Source organism: Melospiza melodia, chromosome 1, assembly GCF_035770615.1.
Source record: "Melospiza melodia melodia isolate bMelMel2 chromosome 1, bMelMel2.pri, whole genome shotgun sequence".
NCBI lineage: Eukaryota > Metazoa > Chordata > Aves > Passeriformes > Passerellidae > Melospiza > Melospiza melodia.
In genome coordinates this window covers 109591598-109608677 of record NC_086194.1, presented here as the reverse complement: position 1 = coordinate 109608677, position 17080 = coordinate 109591598, and the positions used below count along the sequence as shown (strand labels likewise).

The 17080-nt window shown below is 43.5% G+C and overlaps 1 protein-coding gene across 4 annotated transcripts in view; it reads left to right on the top strand.

The window, feature by feature from the left end:
• Positions 1-6789: 6789 nt before the first annotated feature.
• Positions 6790-17080, top strand: part of TERT (telomerase reverse transcriptase) — a 32859-nt gene continuing 22568 nt past the window's right edge. For all 4 annotated transcript variants that reach the window (XR_010028756.1, XR_010028758.1, XM_063164229.1 and 1 more), the window contains exons 1-4: positions 6790-7017; positions 8016-9903; positions 12128-12323; positions 16515-16704. Coding sequence is in view for 2 of the 4 variants with exons in the window: in XM_063164229.1 (XP_063020299.1) it covers positions 6790-7017; positions 8016-9903; positions 12128-12323; positions 16515-16704 (2502 nt within the window). In the remaining 2 variants the exon portion in view is untranslated. The remainder of the gene's footprint in view (positions 7018-8015; positions 9904-12127; positions 12324-16514; positions 16705-17080) is intronic.

Here is a 17080-nt window from a genome sequence, read left to right as displayed (position 1 = left end):
CTGCAAACACCACGCTTTCAAGTTTTTTTCCATCAGAAGATAAATCTCATCTTGAAGAAGTAAAATGTGGCAATTTATTGGTAATACCCTGTATGTTACAGCCTTTCCTTATAATACAATCTAAATGGGGATGAGATGGGATTTCAGGAGGCTGCCCGCTACCAGCACAGCCTCTTACCCCTCTTATAACACTAATTATGCTTTCCTGATAGTCCCTTGTAAAGCCCTCTGAGTGAGTAAATCTAACAGTAGGTATTGAGAAATGGAGCCAGAAAGAGCCAGCCTTCCCAGGTGCCCAATGATAGTCTCTGACTGTTCCCCATCTCCCACTAAGAGAAGTTTGGCCCTGTGTGAGGATTGATGCATTTTTCCAGTGGTTACAGAAGGATAGAAAAAAGACATTAAGCTGTTAAAGAGCATCAAAGGAGAGGAACGAGGATGGTGAAGGGACTGTAGGGGAAGCTTTATGAGGAACAGCTTGAGGTCACTTGGTGTGTTCAGGCTGGAGAAAAGGAGACTGAGGGGAGACTTCATTGCAGTCCAAAAATTCCTTGTGAAGGGGAAGCAAAGGGGAAGATTCTGATCACTTCACTCTCATGACCATTGACAAGACTTGAATAAACAGCATGAAGCTGAATTTAGATCGGGATTTTACTAGGGAAAAGTGTCTCACCCAAAGGGTGCCTGGGCAAGGGAACAGGTTCCCCAGGGAAGTGGTCACAGCACCAGCCTAACAAAATTAAAGAAGTGTTTGGACAATACTCTCAGGCACATGGTGTCAGTCTTAGGAATGGTGCTGCGTAGGGCCAGGAGTTGGATTTGATCATCTAGCTGGGTCCCTTCCAACTCAGCATATTCTATTTAAGAATTTTCTCTTAGTATAAAGGAAGAACTGTGATGTCTGCTTTTTAAGAATATCTGGAGCTAATCGGTTTGCTTCAGCTATTTCTTTAAGCTATTCTGTTTCTTACTGCTCCTTTTCATGGGTCCCTAAAAATCCTGGTTTGATTTGGATTTTTTAATTATTCCTTTTAGAACCTCCCCCCCTCCTTCATCAGAAGGAACAAAATAGATTCAAAAGGCACTTTTAACACTGGGGCATTGTGGCTCACACCTGCCTGGTCAAAAGAGTAGGATAGCTTCTCCTCTGGTGCTTCCAGGTTTCTGTTTAGTGGTACTCTGTCCTTTTAGTCCTTGCCATATGGTACTCATAAAATGTCTTGCAAGCTGTTTTGAGTCTATGTATGTGTTTGGGTATAGTTGCCTCTCAGTTTCTGTCCCCTAAGGTTCTTTTTTTTCATCTCCAGCTCCACAATCCATATTAAGAGAGAGCTCTGATGGTTTCTTTTATGATGATTTGTTCTGTTTCTTGCACACCTGCAAAGACTTGTGGACTATCTTTCTCTTATTTTGGACTTTGAAAAGTTGATTCTGAACATTTTTAGCAGGCATTATTTGTCTGTAGCAGTCTCTAGCCCAAGGTTAGTCTGTGTCAAGCAGCCTAAAGCCAGGTAGGCGTTTCATTGGTGTGGTTCATCTGCGTTCTTTGGTCCTGTTAATCACAAGCCAAATGTGACCAGGGAGCAACTGGGAATGAAAAATGCCAGTTTCCCCACTCATGAGATATTAAAGAGGGGATTAGAACAGGTTGCAGGTCAGTGAAGAAAATAAAATTTTTTAAAAAAATTTAAAAATTAAATAAAATTAGGAAAATAATACCAAAAAAAGAAAAATTATGCAAATTTAAGCAATTACACCACCAACCAACTGCTGCCCAGCCTCTCCCTGAGCACCTTCTCCCCTCACCCCCAATTCTCCTCAGCTTTTTATGCTGAGCGTGACACCATATGGTATGGAATACCCCTGGGTCAGTTGAGGTCAGCTTTCCCAGCTGTGTCATCTCCCAGATTCCTGTGCACCTCCAGCCTCCTCACTGGTGGAGTGTTGAAGGGAGCAGAAAGGGCTCTGACACTCCGTAAACATTGCTCAGCAGTAAAAAAAACATATCTGTGTTATCAAGACTCTAGCACAAGTTCAAAACTGTAACTGTAATAGCTCTGTAATAACTCGTGCGAAGATATTTAACTCTACCCCAGCCAAAACCAGCACATGGAAAATTAATTTCCCCTCAAACTCACTAATACTGAAAGGCAGCCTGAAATCTGAGGAAGAGTGAAGTGTGATGAACTTGGGTGTGGCTGGCTGCCAGCCAAGAGTCTGAGATAAGGGTCAAAGAGCTTGGGGAGGAAATACTGGGACTGATGTATGAAAAGCAGCACTGAGCATTTATTAAACAGAATAGAAAAGCTCAGTGTTTGATGGGCACAAAGTATGTCTGATGCAATAAAGACCTGACTTCAAGGAGGCAAATGTGGGAGGAAAGGAAGGGCTAAACATCTGTTTTAAGGAGTGATAGTCAAGTAGGGAGAAGCTGAATCAAACAGTAAGTCTGGGGCTAGTGAGTAGAGTGATGCCATTCAGGGACCATCACACAGTGTGAGAAACACACAGTGGCCTGGAAAAAACATTTAAGAGGTGAAGGGACCACTGAAGGAGGGTCCCAATCCAGAGGATTGTAATGGACAGCCGTGGGAAGAGCCAGATCCATGTAAGTCTGGTAATTGTGATAATAGCACTAAAAAGGGCTTGTTTCCCCACACCACATGCCCTCTGCACAGGGCAAGCCAGAGAACCAAATCACGTCTCCATTTACCAAGACCACTGTAAAGAAAACAAAGACTGCAGATGCAAGGCAACAGAGAAGAGAGCAAGTCACTATCACAACAGGCTTCATTCCACAGCAGATAGAAGCCATGGGATGTGCCAGATACTCTCAAATTGATTACACTGAGCAGCTGGTTAGGCTGAAGGGATGGCCCTGACACATGGCTGTATGATCTGTCTCAAGCAGTAGCCTCAGGTGAGACTGGCACCAAGGCCAGCCACATTGGCTGAAGGTTCCCTCATCAGTGATGACTGATGGATGTGATGGCCCAAAAAGGGGTCTTACTGTGATAAACTGTACTGGGTCTGGCAAGGACAGAGTTACCTATCTTCAAAGCAGCCTGTTTGTGCTCTTCTTCAGGCCTGTGACTAACAGACAACAGGCCCACATCTTGATATTGCTAAGCAGCACTTGGAACAGCATCGGGATTTCTTTTTTCCCACTCTGCCCCCAACAGGAGTAGACTGGGGTGGGCAAGAAACTGAGAGTGGATACAGCTGGGACAACTGACCTGAACTGACCAAAAGGATGTCCCCTTTTATCATATAATGTCATCCTCAGCAAATGTAATGTTGACTGCTCCAATGTGCTATAGTTATCCACGTGTCCACTAGATCCATTCTCTATTACAGAGCTAGTCAACTTTCATAGCTGAGCTTTCAGATTTACTGCTAGGTAGTCCCATGATATCCTTCGGGATTCTTGATGTCAAGTTACATATTTTCATAGCCTGTGATACAGAAACTTTCTGTCTTCACATGGGTAATCCCCAAGTTCCTTTAAACTCACTGGTAATTACCATCTAATTATAGCGACTCGCTGATTTATGTATTTTTTCCCTCTTTCTTGAACAACATAATTCACAGTACTTTGACCTTGAGACTGTTCATGCTGTGTGCAAAGATTTGACAGAGGAGCCTCCCTGAAATTCCTCAGTATTGCCACAGTTATCCTAAGTGTTCCTTCTCTATTTTTGCATGATAAACTTCCTGGCAAGCTGTTCCACTTCTCATGTTTCATGTTTCTTTCAACTTTGAGAAGTTATTAATCAAACTAATCTGATATTGTTTGATTTATTTTTCACTTTACTATTTGAACATAGCTTCAGGTTTTTGAAAGATGCCTTACTTCTTCATCTGGTGACATTTCTTCTAAGAGTTTCCTTTAGCCTTCTCAAATGCAGCTTTGAAAACAGAGGCACATTTGCAGAAAGCTTGCCTCTTTAAATGGCCATTACTGAAGCTGGACCCAAACATAACATCTCATTTCCTTTAACTTTGTTGCTTGACCATAAAAACAGTGCTTTATTTTTATCATTCCACTATCATCATCCATTCCCAGGGTAACCCCCTTTCACAGAACTTGGTTGTAAAGCAGGATGTGGATAAGGTTAAAATATGCCTTGAAGCAAATTTTGTTGAGAACTGTGGACTCATTATTTGTCCACATCAGGGGTCCCAGTAAAAGAGTGATATTGTAGTAAGCACAGAACTTTCCACTGAGGGTCACTAAAGTAATTAGGGAGTGGGACAACCTGACATATGAGGAGATTGTGAGGCAGCTGGAGGAAAGGCTCAGTGGGGAGCATATCAAAGGAATTGTTTAGCCCAAGGAGTAAAGGCTCAGTGAGAATCATATCAAAGTGAATAAATACAAGATGGATCCAAATTCTTCCCAATGGTATCCAATATCAGTATAAGAGGCAGTGGGCAAAAATTAAAATAGAAGAAATCCCATTTAAACATGATTTTTTGTTTTTTAAATGTGATAAAGCACTGGAGCAGGTTGCCCAGTGAGGTTGTAGAGTCTCCATCCTTGAGGGTATTAAAGCCTGATTTGACATGGCACTTGGCAATCTGCTCTAAGTGACCCTGCTTTGAGCAGCAGAGTGGACTAGATACCTCTATAGAGCTCTTTCAGCCTCAGCTATTCTATGTCTCTGTGATCCTATTTTCCTTATTAATCCTGCCCCCTCTCCAAAAAAACCCCCAAAAGCCAAAAAATCAACCTTACTCTTTTCCCATGTTACTTCACTCCCCCTCCTGAATTCTCTCCCCAGCCCAATGGCAGGCACACAGAAAAACACGGGGTACCTGTGAAAAGAAAGAGGAAAGAGCCCCCCTTAACTTGGCTGCAGAAGCCCTCTCCCCCTCCACCACTGCTGTGGTTATTGCCACCAAACAGGCATCAGGAAGAGGCACAGGCTGGGACCTGCCTGCTGGAGATTAATGAATCCCTGTTTCTTCCTTTTCCTCTTACTTTCTTTCTGAACATGCTTCTCACAGGAAATGGTGAACCTTATGTTTGCCACAGGCAACATTCTACTTTAAGGGTGCTGTCACCTTTGGAGCAACAGAGATATGGGGGGAAATACATGTCAAATAGATCCTTCAGAGGTCAGACCAAGGGAATCAGCTTTATCACTACCCTAGGTGCAGATGCTGATGGACTCAGACTGTCTGCAAATGTCCTGCCCCTCAGTATGCAGTGGCAGTGCAGCATTTCAGGTACAGCCTTGCTGAGGTGCCATGAAGCCTGGTGTTATTGCTCTGCCTCCCTTGGGAATGCCAGCTGGTGCCTTCTCTGTTAAGGGCTAAAAGAGTCTGGCAAGCCTCAGCTTGTAGGTCACAAGGTGCCAGGGATTTGACTCCTCAGCCATGCTGATGTTAGGAAATGAGCTGCTTTGGTCCCAGGAAGAAATTAATTGTTTTAGTAGGAAAGGAGGCCAGTACTCCATGAGTGGTGGGACGCTGACTTCACTCCCTAGTCTGTAAAGGCCTCACTAGAGGAAGGGAAGGTACACATTGCTCTGTCTCAGCAGACCCACAACTTCTGCACATCTGTCCCTGCCACTGGTGAGAATTGCCACTGCATGGCACCACCTCTGCCAGGGACAAGACTGTCCATGACCACAGGGACACTAACATCTCCCTTCACCTAGTGACACACCTGGAAAAATAGCCTTCTCTACAATGGGATCTGTTGGATGATTCCTCTTAAAGATAAGGCACTCTCTAATCTTTGGGAAGGAGAGAACTCTGCTATTTTTCTGCGGGATACTCACAGCAACCTAACTATGAAGCCTGGGTAAAAGACAGTCAGTCACCTCACCCTCTGTGGTAGAGTGCTAACTCCATGTTGCCCAAACATTTATGCAAAAGTCCTGGGTTTGTTGAATTTATGTGATGTGTCATGCCACATTTTCTTGCAAAGGTTTTTGGAAATTCAAGTAGCATATATCAGCCAGTTGACCAGATAATTCTCATAGCTTTCCAACACTTGACTGAACTCAAGGGCAGGATTCCTTATGGGAGAAATGGGCTGAGCAATTTGTATTTCTTCCAGCACCACCTAATTCTGCTATTGCACAGATATTTCACATATATTGTCCTTGCCCATGCCAAGGGGTTTGGAACTAGATGACCTTTGAAGTCCCAACTCAAACCATGCTGTAATTCTAGGATTTCTACTCATTCGGGGCCTAGAGACCTGCACTTCCCCAGGACTCTACTGCAATCTCTTTCACAGTCTGGGATCAAGTATTCTATCATGAAGCCTTCAGATACCAAGGCAAATTTGGAATAGGAGGTTACACACTACCGCGAGCTATTTGGCTTCTTCATTCATGAGTTTGATGAAAAAGTACGAGGTGAACCACTTCGGTATTTGTAGGGCTTAGTGTGTTCATCTCCACCACAATCTCTCCTGCAGTTGCTCTTATCTCAGATAGATCCTCAATGGAGGGAAAATAGGGTTCTTCTCAGAGGCGCCTTGCGGCCGTGCCCCCGCGGCGGAGCTGGACAGCGGCCTCCGGCCCCGCCCCGGCCGCCCCGGCCCCGCCCGCCGCTGCTCCGGGCCACGCGGGGGGCACCGGTCCGCCGCGCCCGCGCCGCGCTTTAAAAGGATGCTGTGGCCCCTTCCTTTTTCTCCTGCCTCGCCAGTGCGTTTATTTATTTATTAATTCATCGCTGAGCAGCCGCTCCGCGATGCCCGGCGGGCGAGCGGCGGGGTCGGAGGGGCGCCGCGGCCGCGCCAGGTAGACCCGTGCCCCCTTTGGCCGCAACATGGCGGGCAGGGAGCCCTTCACGGCCGTGCTGTCCGCGCTGCGCCGCTGCTACGCGGAGGCCTTCCCGCTGGAGACCTTCGTCCGGCGGCTGGGGGACGGCGGCGCCGGGGACGCCCAGGTGCTGCGGGCCGACGACGCGCCCGGCTACCGCAACTTCGTGGGGCAGTGCCTCGTGTGCGTGCCCCGCGGCGCCCGCGCCATCCCGCGGCCCTTCACCTTCCAGCAGGTAGGAAGGGGCCGGGGGCGAGGGCCCTGTCGGGGCTTCCCTGGGACGGCGCTTCCCGCGCTCCGTGCGTGCGCGGGGGTGGCGCGGCGGCCCTTGGCCCCGGGTGGCTGCCCCGGGCGGGCCCGGCCGGCTCCCACAGCCGTCCGCGCTCCATCCCGGCCCCGGAGCCGGCGGGGAGCGGTGGGAAGCACTCCCTGCCGCTTGTCGGGGGTGGGAGAGCGAGGCCCAGGTGTGGGCGCAGGGCGGGCGGATAGCGCTGCGGTCTGCGTGCCTGCGGCTCCCTGACCCCATGTGGGTAGGGATGAACGAGCCGAAAGTGGCCGGGGAGCGACTGGCGATGAAGAGTGCCCCAGTCTTGAGAGACTAAAGAAGAAGCGGGTAGAACGGGCTGCCAGTCGGTGTTTAAGCGGAGGAAAAGCTTTTCAGAGAGGGAAGACCGCTTTTTTTCTAGCGCCATAGGAGCTAAACTGTGCTGTGGTAGGAAGCAGAGTTTGCGAACCCAGGACAACTTGTTAAATGGGTTTTGGAGTTGTGTGCCGAGTCGTTCCGTTGAATTTTCTTTTACATGAAAGGAAATGGAGGCCTCAAGAAAATTAGCGCTAGTTCCCTGGAGGTTGGAGCCTGCGCGAGCACGTATGCGTGCCTGCAAATGTGGATCTGCGAACACGGATTCACTGGAGCCAGTGGAGTCTGAGCTGCTGAGGGACTCAACGGGAATAATGCAGGGCGTTTCCTGGGCATAAAAGCCAGGATCAAAAGGGCAGATGTTAAAAAGACTTCCTTCAAGTCGTCGGCTTACGTTGCTACATATGAACATCTTGCATTACGCTTGGAAAATCTTAATTTTTGGGTATGATGCTTGTGAATAATTAATCCTCCTTTGAAAACTGGTGTTTAAGGCTATGTATCTTAGCATGTGTTTTTATGTAAAGGGTATATTGTGGTTCATGGAGGAGTGAGCGAAAAAAGCTAATTTTCTTTTTTCTTTGTTTCTTCAGTTATCTAGTCAGAGTGAAGTCACAGCGCGAGTTGTTCAGAGACTGTGTGAAAAAAAGAAGAAGAATGTCCTTGCATATGGATACTCCTTACCGGATGAGAACAGTTCTCAATTCCCAGTCATGCCACTTTCCAAGATACACAGCTACCTACCCAATACTGCCACAGAAACTCTTTGCATCAGCGGCTTCTGGGAGACACTGTTGAGCCGCATAGGGGACGATGTGATGATGTATTTATTGGAACACTGTGCAGTCTTTATGCTGGTTCCCCCTAGTAATTGTTACCAAGTTTGTGGGCAACCCATTTATGAACTTATTTCACATAGTGTGAACTCATCCCTGGTATTTGTTAGACAAAGGTTCTCAAAGTATAAATGTACTAGCTTGCTTAAATATATGCGAAAAAGGCTTATGTTTCATAGAAATTATCTTTTAAAGTCATACAGACAAAGATGTGAAGTTAATGTCTCCAGAATGAGAAATGAAAGAAAGAACAAGAGACAAAGCTTAGTGCCCACTGACCAGTGTTCTGCAAAAGCTGTTTCTAAAGCAAGCAAACAGATCAGAATGGTTACTGAAGACCAGGAAAAACAGTGTAGCTCCACTTCATGTGTTTCAGCCACAGCTCCATCTCTAAAAAGGAAGATTCATAGAGAGCAATCTGAAATTCCAGCCAAGAGGGCAAAAATAGGGGAGAAAGTGAGAGAGGAAAAGGCTTGTAGTCTTGTTCCTGATGTAAACCAAAGTAGTTCTGAGAGATCTGAAACTGAGTATGTAGCACCACGTTCTAAAAGCGTCATTAAAACCCCCCGCATTTCTGAAGGAAGTAACAGTGCTGTGTCTGGTCCTTCTTTAGTTCACACATCTCGTGGCAGGAGGAGGTTTGTGGCAGGCTCTCTTCTGCAGAGATTTCGGAGTAACAAACCTTTAGAGTCCAACACTGAACTGCAAGCAGAATCCCGTAGGAAAAGAGTAGAGATTCGTACGTATGTATCTCAGTTGGCTTCAGGACAAAGCAAACCTGTGGAGGGTGCTTCAAAATGCAGAGAGCAGGAAAGTCCCCCACCTCATTTATCAAAGAAGTCACCAAATAGACTCCTGAGTTCTGCAGCATACATTGGGAGGAAGTCTCTTCTCTATTCTTGCAGGGGTTTCCAAGAATGTTTTCCTAAATCATTTGTATTGAATCGCTTGCAGGGCTCTGAGGCAGGTGGAAGACGGCTTATAGAAGCTATATTCTTAAACCAAAATCAGGTGGAGCAAAGGCTTAACCAAAGTCTGCCAAAGTGCAAGCGGAGAAAGAAGACGTTGCCCAAACGCTACCGGCAGATGAGGGATACGTTTCAGGAACTGATAAACAACCATGGGAAATGTGCTTACTTAGCTCTCTTGAGAAAAAATTGCCCCGTTTGGATATCTGAAATCAGTATGAAAAATATCAAGCTGTTTTGTCAGGCAGCTTTGCCTGGGGAAGCAGAGGTTCAGAAACAAGCAGAGCAGTTTGGGAAAGAGCCTGCTAAGTGTGTGCCAAGCAGCCGATGTGAATCTGGTCGCACTGATGTGCCAGACAACTTGGGTGCTCCTCTGGCAGAATCTGTGCGTGGGGAGCTGCCACCAAGTGAGGAGCAAAACCCGCGGGAGGCACGCGATTCAGCCCTCATGGAGCTCCTCAAGCAGCACAGCAGCCACTGGCAGGTGTACATGTTTGTGAGGGATTGCCTGGAGAAGGTCATTCCTAAAGAGCTTTGGGGTTCAAACCACAACAAGTGCCGGTTTCTAAAAAATGTCAAAGTGTTCATTTCCAGGGGGAGGTTTGCTAAGGTTTCGTTGCAGGAGTTGATGTGGAGGATGAGAGTGAATGACTGCATGTGGCTTCGTCTAGGCAAAGGTACTTCTTATGTTACAGAACTAGGTGGTGGGGCTGTCAGATGATTGGTGTTTATGGTTAAGGATATTGAATCTGGACTCAGAATTGCTGAGTTCATTGGTAATAACCATAGGTGAGAGAGCAAACTGTGGTAGTGTTTGTAACTGGTGGTGGAAGGACCCTTGAGCTTGTTGTCCTTTCAAAACTTGTTTGCATTCGTGCTGTTTGTGTTTAATAGAATGATGTTTTCATAAACATGAATTCAGAACCTGGGCTAAACAAAAACCAAAACTCTTTCTGTCCACTCCTACTATCCAAATTGCAGTAACTCAGAAAATTCGTTGAAGTGTGACCTAAGGAGAGGAATAAACACTATCTGTTTGTTACTGTAGGAGTTCAGAAAGTTAAAAGCAAATCTAGACACTTGCAGTGGCATGAGTTCCTCTGCTATGGGAGTGAAAAAAAACCCAGGGTTTTTTACTCCCTCACATCAACCCTGTGAGAAAGATATGAGACCTATTCAGTACAGGGATTGCCTACTATAGAATCACAGAATGGTTTGAATTTGAAGTGACTTTAAAGATCTAGTTCCAACCTCCCTGCCACGCTCAGGAACACCTTCCACTAGACCAGGTTGTTCAGACCCCCATTCAGCCTCTCCTTGAATATTCCAGGGCTGGAAGACCTGGGCAATCTGTTCCAGCTGCTTTCCCACCCTCACAGTAAAAGATTTCTTCTTAACATGTAATCTAAACCTACTTTTTTTCAGTTTAAAACCTTTCCCCCGTGTCCTATCATTACATGTCCATGTGAAAAGGGCTGTCACCATCTGTCGCCTTTTCTAGATCGCTTCTCTAGGATCAAGAGAGTCTTACTGAGCACAGCTTCAGCCTCACTAATTGGTGGTGCAGAAGTCCCCAGGCTAAGCGGTCCCTGGCTAAAAAGCTCTCATGAGGGCAACAGCTGATTGCTCCAGATTGTGTATGAATCCATTTCTGTTTAATCCTCTTTTCAAATGACAGGTGAATCTTCCTTTCCTTGAGCTTGTTCTTCAGAATCTATCCCAGGATTTAAATCTAGGCTGAAGCCATTGTTCTGGGGTTGATTGCTGCAGGATCTAGTGCATATTTTAATTTTTCTGTGCTTCTGTTCTTCATCTCTTGCAATATGGATTGCACTCCCTTAACTGGTATGCTTACAGTGTTTATTCTTACCTGGTATTGTACTTGGATCCTACAGTAATATGAGCTGAAAATGGTATTCTTTTGTTAAAAAGTGCAATAAGTTTTGAGGCTGTTACAGGTTCTTTCAAGTGTTGGAGGAAGATCAAAAGTCTGATGTTTGAGAACTGATGTCAAAAGTAAGGGAGGTTGCACTACATAAGAAATTCTTAATTCTAGGAAAAAATATTTCTTTATTCAGATACTGTGGTTCAAAAGCACACTTTCCAAAATGCTCAGGAGTTAAATATTTTAAAAGGCTTTATTGTGAAAATGTGTGTGATTCATGGTAATTTGGAACATCCGATCTTTGAAAAATTATTTAGACATAATTACAGATATATGTGACCTTAAATTCAGCATTAATTAGGAGTGCTATAGGTTCATAATTGTCTCATCTAAATGTTGGAAGTACTGATGCACTTCAGGTGATTTGTATTTTTTCTTTGTTTTTCTTTGACTGTGACAGTAAGTTTTATATGGATGTCTGAAATAAAGCCTAACCCTATAAAACCGTATAATTAGTTAATTTTCATGTAATTGGGAAATCTGAATATCATTCTTATCCCCAAATCACCCTAGTTTTGTTAATTTTTATAGTGTGCTTATGTTAGTTTCAGTCTTTTGTTTCCTTTTTTTTTAAATTTTATATTGCAGTAGACTTGTTTCTTTTCGTTTTACCTCTCCTTTCACAATAATCTTGCCTTTGTGCATTAAAGATCTTGCACAATTGATGTTGGGGTAAGAAAGTGTTTGGGCTACAGTGGCATGTATTTGTATCCTCTATGTCAGTTTGTCACTGCAGATTAGTTCCTGTGTTTATCCTTTAAGCTTGGGTCAGTTGCATTATTTAATGCCCTGAAAATTGGGAGCGTCACCTCTGTAATTGTTTGTACTTACCTTTTTTCTTTCTCATGACCTCAAGCTAGGGCAAGAATGTTATCCAAGTTGTTTGCGTGTTCTGTTTCTTTGCTCATGCTAAGAGTTGATAGTTACTATAACTACCTTTGAATTATTTATTGAAGGTGATCACTTTGTTCCTGCCGATGAACATTGTTTCCGTGAAGAACTTTTGGCCAAATTCCTGTACTGGCTGATGGGTACCTATGTTGTTGAGTTGCTCAGATCATTTTTCTATATCACCGAGACCATGTTCCAGAAAAACATGCTCTTCTACTACCGAAAGTTTGTCTGGGGCAAGTTACAGAACATTGGAATTAGGTAACACTAGAAAACTAATTAACCTTTAATGGATATGGATAGAAATCATGTGTTTTGTTGTGTAAAGGTGAATTTCTGCTTTAATTTATTGTCTATTTATCTTCATTTTATTTGCTTCATTTCTCAGAGGAAAATTCAGCCTGTGATTGTGGCATGCACAGTTAGTAATTTCAGAAATATTTTGTGTGAGAAAACTAATGCAAATTGAGACTTCTTTATTAGAAATCTTTGCAATACTAAAATCCAGTATGAAGAGGATTTTATAATAAGTTCAGTTTTTATACCTTTTAACAATGAGTAAAGCTTAGTGATAGAATTCCAAAGTAACCTTTTAAATGAGAGTTCATTTAAAAAATAGTCAATTTCCTTCAACTACTTTAATTTAGAAAAAGAAAAAACAAGGCTCTGCTGAAATGCTGTAATACTTTATTCATAAAAATCAGAGAGTAGCCTAGTGGGTTTAGGGTTTTTTTTTTTTGAAAGTTTAAGGGTTTCAGAAGCTCCAGCTCATTTTTTAGTATGGCTGGGATTCCATGGTGGTTTTTTGGTCTTAAAAATGCAAGCATTTAAGTTAGAGCATTATTTAAGACAAAATTTTAAACAATTTAAGTGAGAAAATAGAAAAGGCCATTTTAATGAACAGTGTTGTGCATCGATCTCCTTAGTTCACATCTTTCAGGTTTTCATTATAAATTGCTGGTATCTGAGAGAGCTCTGGAGCTGTGAAAAATTAGCATAATGTCTTGTGTTTTAGTGGCTGTTTTGTAATGTTGAACCTTTTGCTTTTGCCCTGATTTTTTGGTCCACAGTGTTATATGTGTGATTTTTCCCCTCCTGCCCCATCACTCCCTGATTTCAGCATTGATATCTCAGTGCCACTCTTTGCATTTGTGTTTGCAGTTAATGGGGTCTCAGTCTTGTTTGCAGTTGTAGCACAGAAAATGCACTTTGAATCGTAGCAGAACGTAATTTTCAGTCCCCCACATTCTGTCATGTCTTCCAACTAACAGCTGTAGTGTTGCAATTAGTGTTTTATGGAGTTTCACTGTACTTAAAGACTATTTTTTGGCGCAAAACATGATCAAGTACTGACTTTCACATAGTAGAGATACAATGAAAAATAACAGAAGTAGTAAATAATGGATTTTTTGTGAGGTTTGTGGTTAAAAGCAAACAACTCGGGATTTAGCTCTTTTGTTTGTGTTCCCAGCTTCCTAGAAAAACTCAATGTGTAAGGTGCTTTGAACTCAGAAGACCTTAATCTAGGGTCTTGTTTCTTCTGATTTCCTCCTCACATATTTCCTTACCATGCAGGAAGCCCCTTCTCACCATTTCCTTGGAAGGTCTCTAAAGTGCAGGTTGTTGAAAGCTGGAGAAAAATCCAAGGAAATGCTGCTGCGTGCTTGCCAAAGGCGTGTCCTAAGAACAGGATGTTTGCTTCTGGCTACAGGAATCATAGTTTATGAGGACTTTAGTCCCATTCCAACAGCAGCAGTTAAGCTTCACTGACAGGGCTTTCAGCACTGCTCTTTCATGTGTGATTGTTACATGCGGTCTGCCACGAGTCCGCTTCCTGCATTCATAGAGGTGGCCAGCTGCCAGTTTCACATAGGAGGAAAGAAATTGGAATAGGTCTTTGGAGATACTGGGATACAAGGTGTTTAGGACAGCCTTGGCCATTTTGAGGCTGTTCAGACACTGCCTGCTCTTAACCAGCCTGGCACTGCTGGTGAAGTCGTGCCAAAGGCTGTTGAGCTGCTTCCATCCTCTCTGGAGGAGGAGTGTCTGGTGACTTCATTTGCTGCCTTAATGGATGTTCTGTGGTTGTTCTGGTTCTCCTCAGCTGGAGCTGCTCAAATCAGTTGCTCTGAGCTGGTTTGCAGGAAGGCACTGGTAGCCACTGATTCCTGTTGAGTTCTTCTGTATCCTCCTTTGGAGGAAGAGAATGGATGGAACAGGCTGGACTGGGGGGGCTGGACCTTAACGTGTGAGCTTACCTTTGCATTGACTGCATTGTCATTAGGGAGTAAATCCTCATATTGAAGGACTGTCCTTTTGAGTAGAAGATCCTGGACAGAATCCCACTCAAGGATATGGAGCAGGGCTCTGAGAGGGACCCTGGGTCTGTATATTAGCCTTGCTGTATTGGTGGAGATCAGTGTGTGCTGTCATTGTGAATGGACAGCTTTCTATTAATTTTTGAAGCTATACCAAACTTCAGTCCCCAAATTAAAAGCAGGATTTGCCAAGAAAAATAATCAGTATTTTGTGATACAGTTGCTTCAAGTTAGATAGCCTGCAGAATGTAAAGTTGTGTGTTAAAATAATGAGCACAGTGTTGTGGTGAGAACATCTGTTTTTCTAAAGCTCATGCTGTCCCTGCCCTTGCCACACACAGTGGCTGCAGAGGATTAAAACCTGCAGAAAGTCTGAATTTTCCCCATCAGATTGAGGTGAGATCTCAAAAGACAACAGGACTATCTATTCAAGTTCCTTCAAGTTTCAGTGCTTAACAGCATTGTGAGTGCCAGTGAGAGCAGCATGCTGCAGTGGCTGCTACATGAGCACACATTCAAAATCATCAGCACTGCTCTAAGTGCCACAAAATAAACAATGAATGTTGCTGCAGGCAAAAAGACATCTCCAGCTGGCCAGAGGGAGTAATGAAGATTTGCCAATATCTGGCCTTTGTCTTCAATTTCAAATGAAGCCATATTTTTTAATATAGTGATAGAGGTTAGTTGGGGCTTTTTTCTTTCCAGTGTTGAGTGTGAGCTGTAACGGGAGGGAGGGAAATCTGATCATTAAGTTTTTTCTGTTGAATTGGAGTGACTTGTTTTATCCTGGTTATCCATTTAATAGTATAGTAGATGTTGTGTTCAGCAAAGAATGTAATTTTATAAAGAGTAGTGATCCCCCACTGTGGAAAAGCAATCATTTCTGCTTTCCTTTGGGCAGCATCTATACCAGGAATTTAATTTGAAAATTTGAATATTAATGCTCAAAGCTCTCTTTTCAGTAGCTCAACTCAGCTGCCCTGCATGCCACTATAACTTCTGGGTGTCATGCCCTGTATCCCTCAGATGCTGAGAGTCCCAGGCAGACAGATCATGAGCTTCTATTTGAGTTGTATAGGCATACAAAAGAAGTAGTTGTATACCTCCCTTACCTGCATTCTTGGCTTCTCAGGTGTCTCCTAGAGCATCTTTACAAGGTTTTCACCATTCACCCCCTCCCTTTTGTAATAGTATGGCCTCCTTTTGCTAAAGCAGCCTGTTGGATTGTATGGGATGTAAAAAGTCTTCATGCAAATTTAAATTGATGTCCAGTCTTTTGTGAGGACTTGAATTGCCTCCCTTACTTCCCAGGGTAATATCATAGCCATTAGTCTCTATGGCACATTTTGTCCATCTGAACAATACCAGCAGTGCAGGAGATTTATCCAGGTCTTTTATTTTGCAGGTAGGGTACTTTAACTCTGCATCTTAAGTAAAAACAAGGGTTTTTACTCCACCACCATTTTCCTGAGTCATTGTATGGAAAAGTATTGAGTTTAGTTTTTCCATGGAACTATGAATCCTGAGTGGGGGAATCTGAGAGGAAAACACATTTCCCATTAAGGTGAACTTGGGAAGTCCAGAACCTGTGACTCAGGTGCCTTTGGTTCTTCATTATTTTCTGCTCTTTGCTTCAACTGGCTCATCAGAGTCCTGGATACCTAAAGCCCTTGTGTTGTCAGTGTATTCCAGCACCTAATAAGTGGTAGATCCCCTAACTTTTAGGAGTAGAACAGCCATTACAGTTTGTATGTTCTTCCCAGGAGCTGTCTTAGAGTAGTTTTCAGAAGGTTCTTTTCAGCTCTGTTAATGCCTTTCCAACTTCCCATTTCTTGCATAAAACATATTTCAAAATGTTCATATGTACTCCTCGAGTCTGTGCTTAAACTTTAATTTGTGTTAATAAGGGTTTTTATTTGCATTAAGCAGAAATATATGGTTTCTTTTTGTATTACATTGTCATTAAGATGCTGTGATGTTGTTTTGAAATTCAGAATTTCATGTCACTTTCTGTAGAGGTTGATATTTGTATTATCTTAGAAAAATATTTGGCTTTAGTTATTCTAAAGACATTAAATGTTTTAGTTTTTCTGTCTTTCCTATTGCTTACACTAAGTGTATATTTGTATTTTAGAAACCATTTTGTCAAAGTCCAGCTACGGCCTCTGTCTTCAGAGGAGATTGAAACTATCCGTCAAAAAAAATTCATTCCTATGGCATCAAAGCTCCGGTTTATTCCAAAACCAAATGGGTTGAGACCCATAGTGAAAGTGAGCGGTGTTGTCAAACCACAAGCACTCAGCAAGGAAAGCAGAGAAAAGAAGGTTTTTATTTACTTCATTGTTTTATATGCATTTGATGTAGGTAACTGATAAATGGAGTAAGGATTTTTGTTACCTAAAACTAGGTTTAACATGGTGGACTGTAGCATTCTGATCAAAATGGCTGAATGGGTCTGTGGCAGCCTAGCTTCTCCCTTTCCAATGCTTAATTACCACAAGCCTCCGGTTCCAGGATCACAAACTTCTGTTTCCAAAGCTGCCTTAAGCAAATGAGCCCAATAGAATAACATGGCTTGTAAAGTAATCCTGTTTTTTTGATATGGGTGAGTCTGGCCTGTTAGGATTTGCCTTAATACTGATGGTGCATGTTGATTTGTGAAGTTGCCTGTGGTGCCAGTGAACAGTGGTGAGCTGGGTG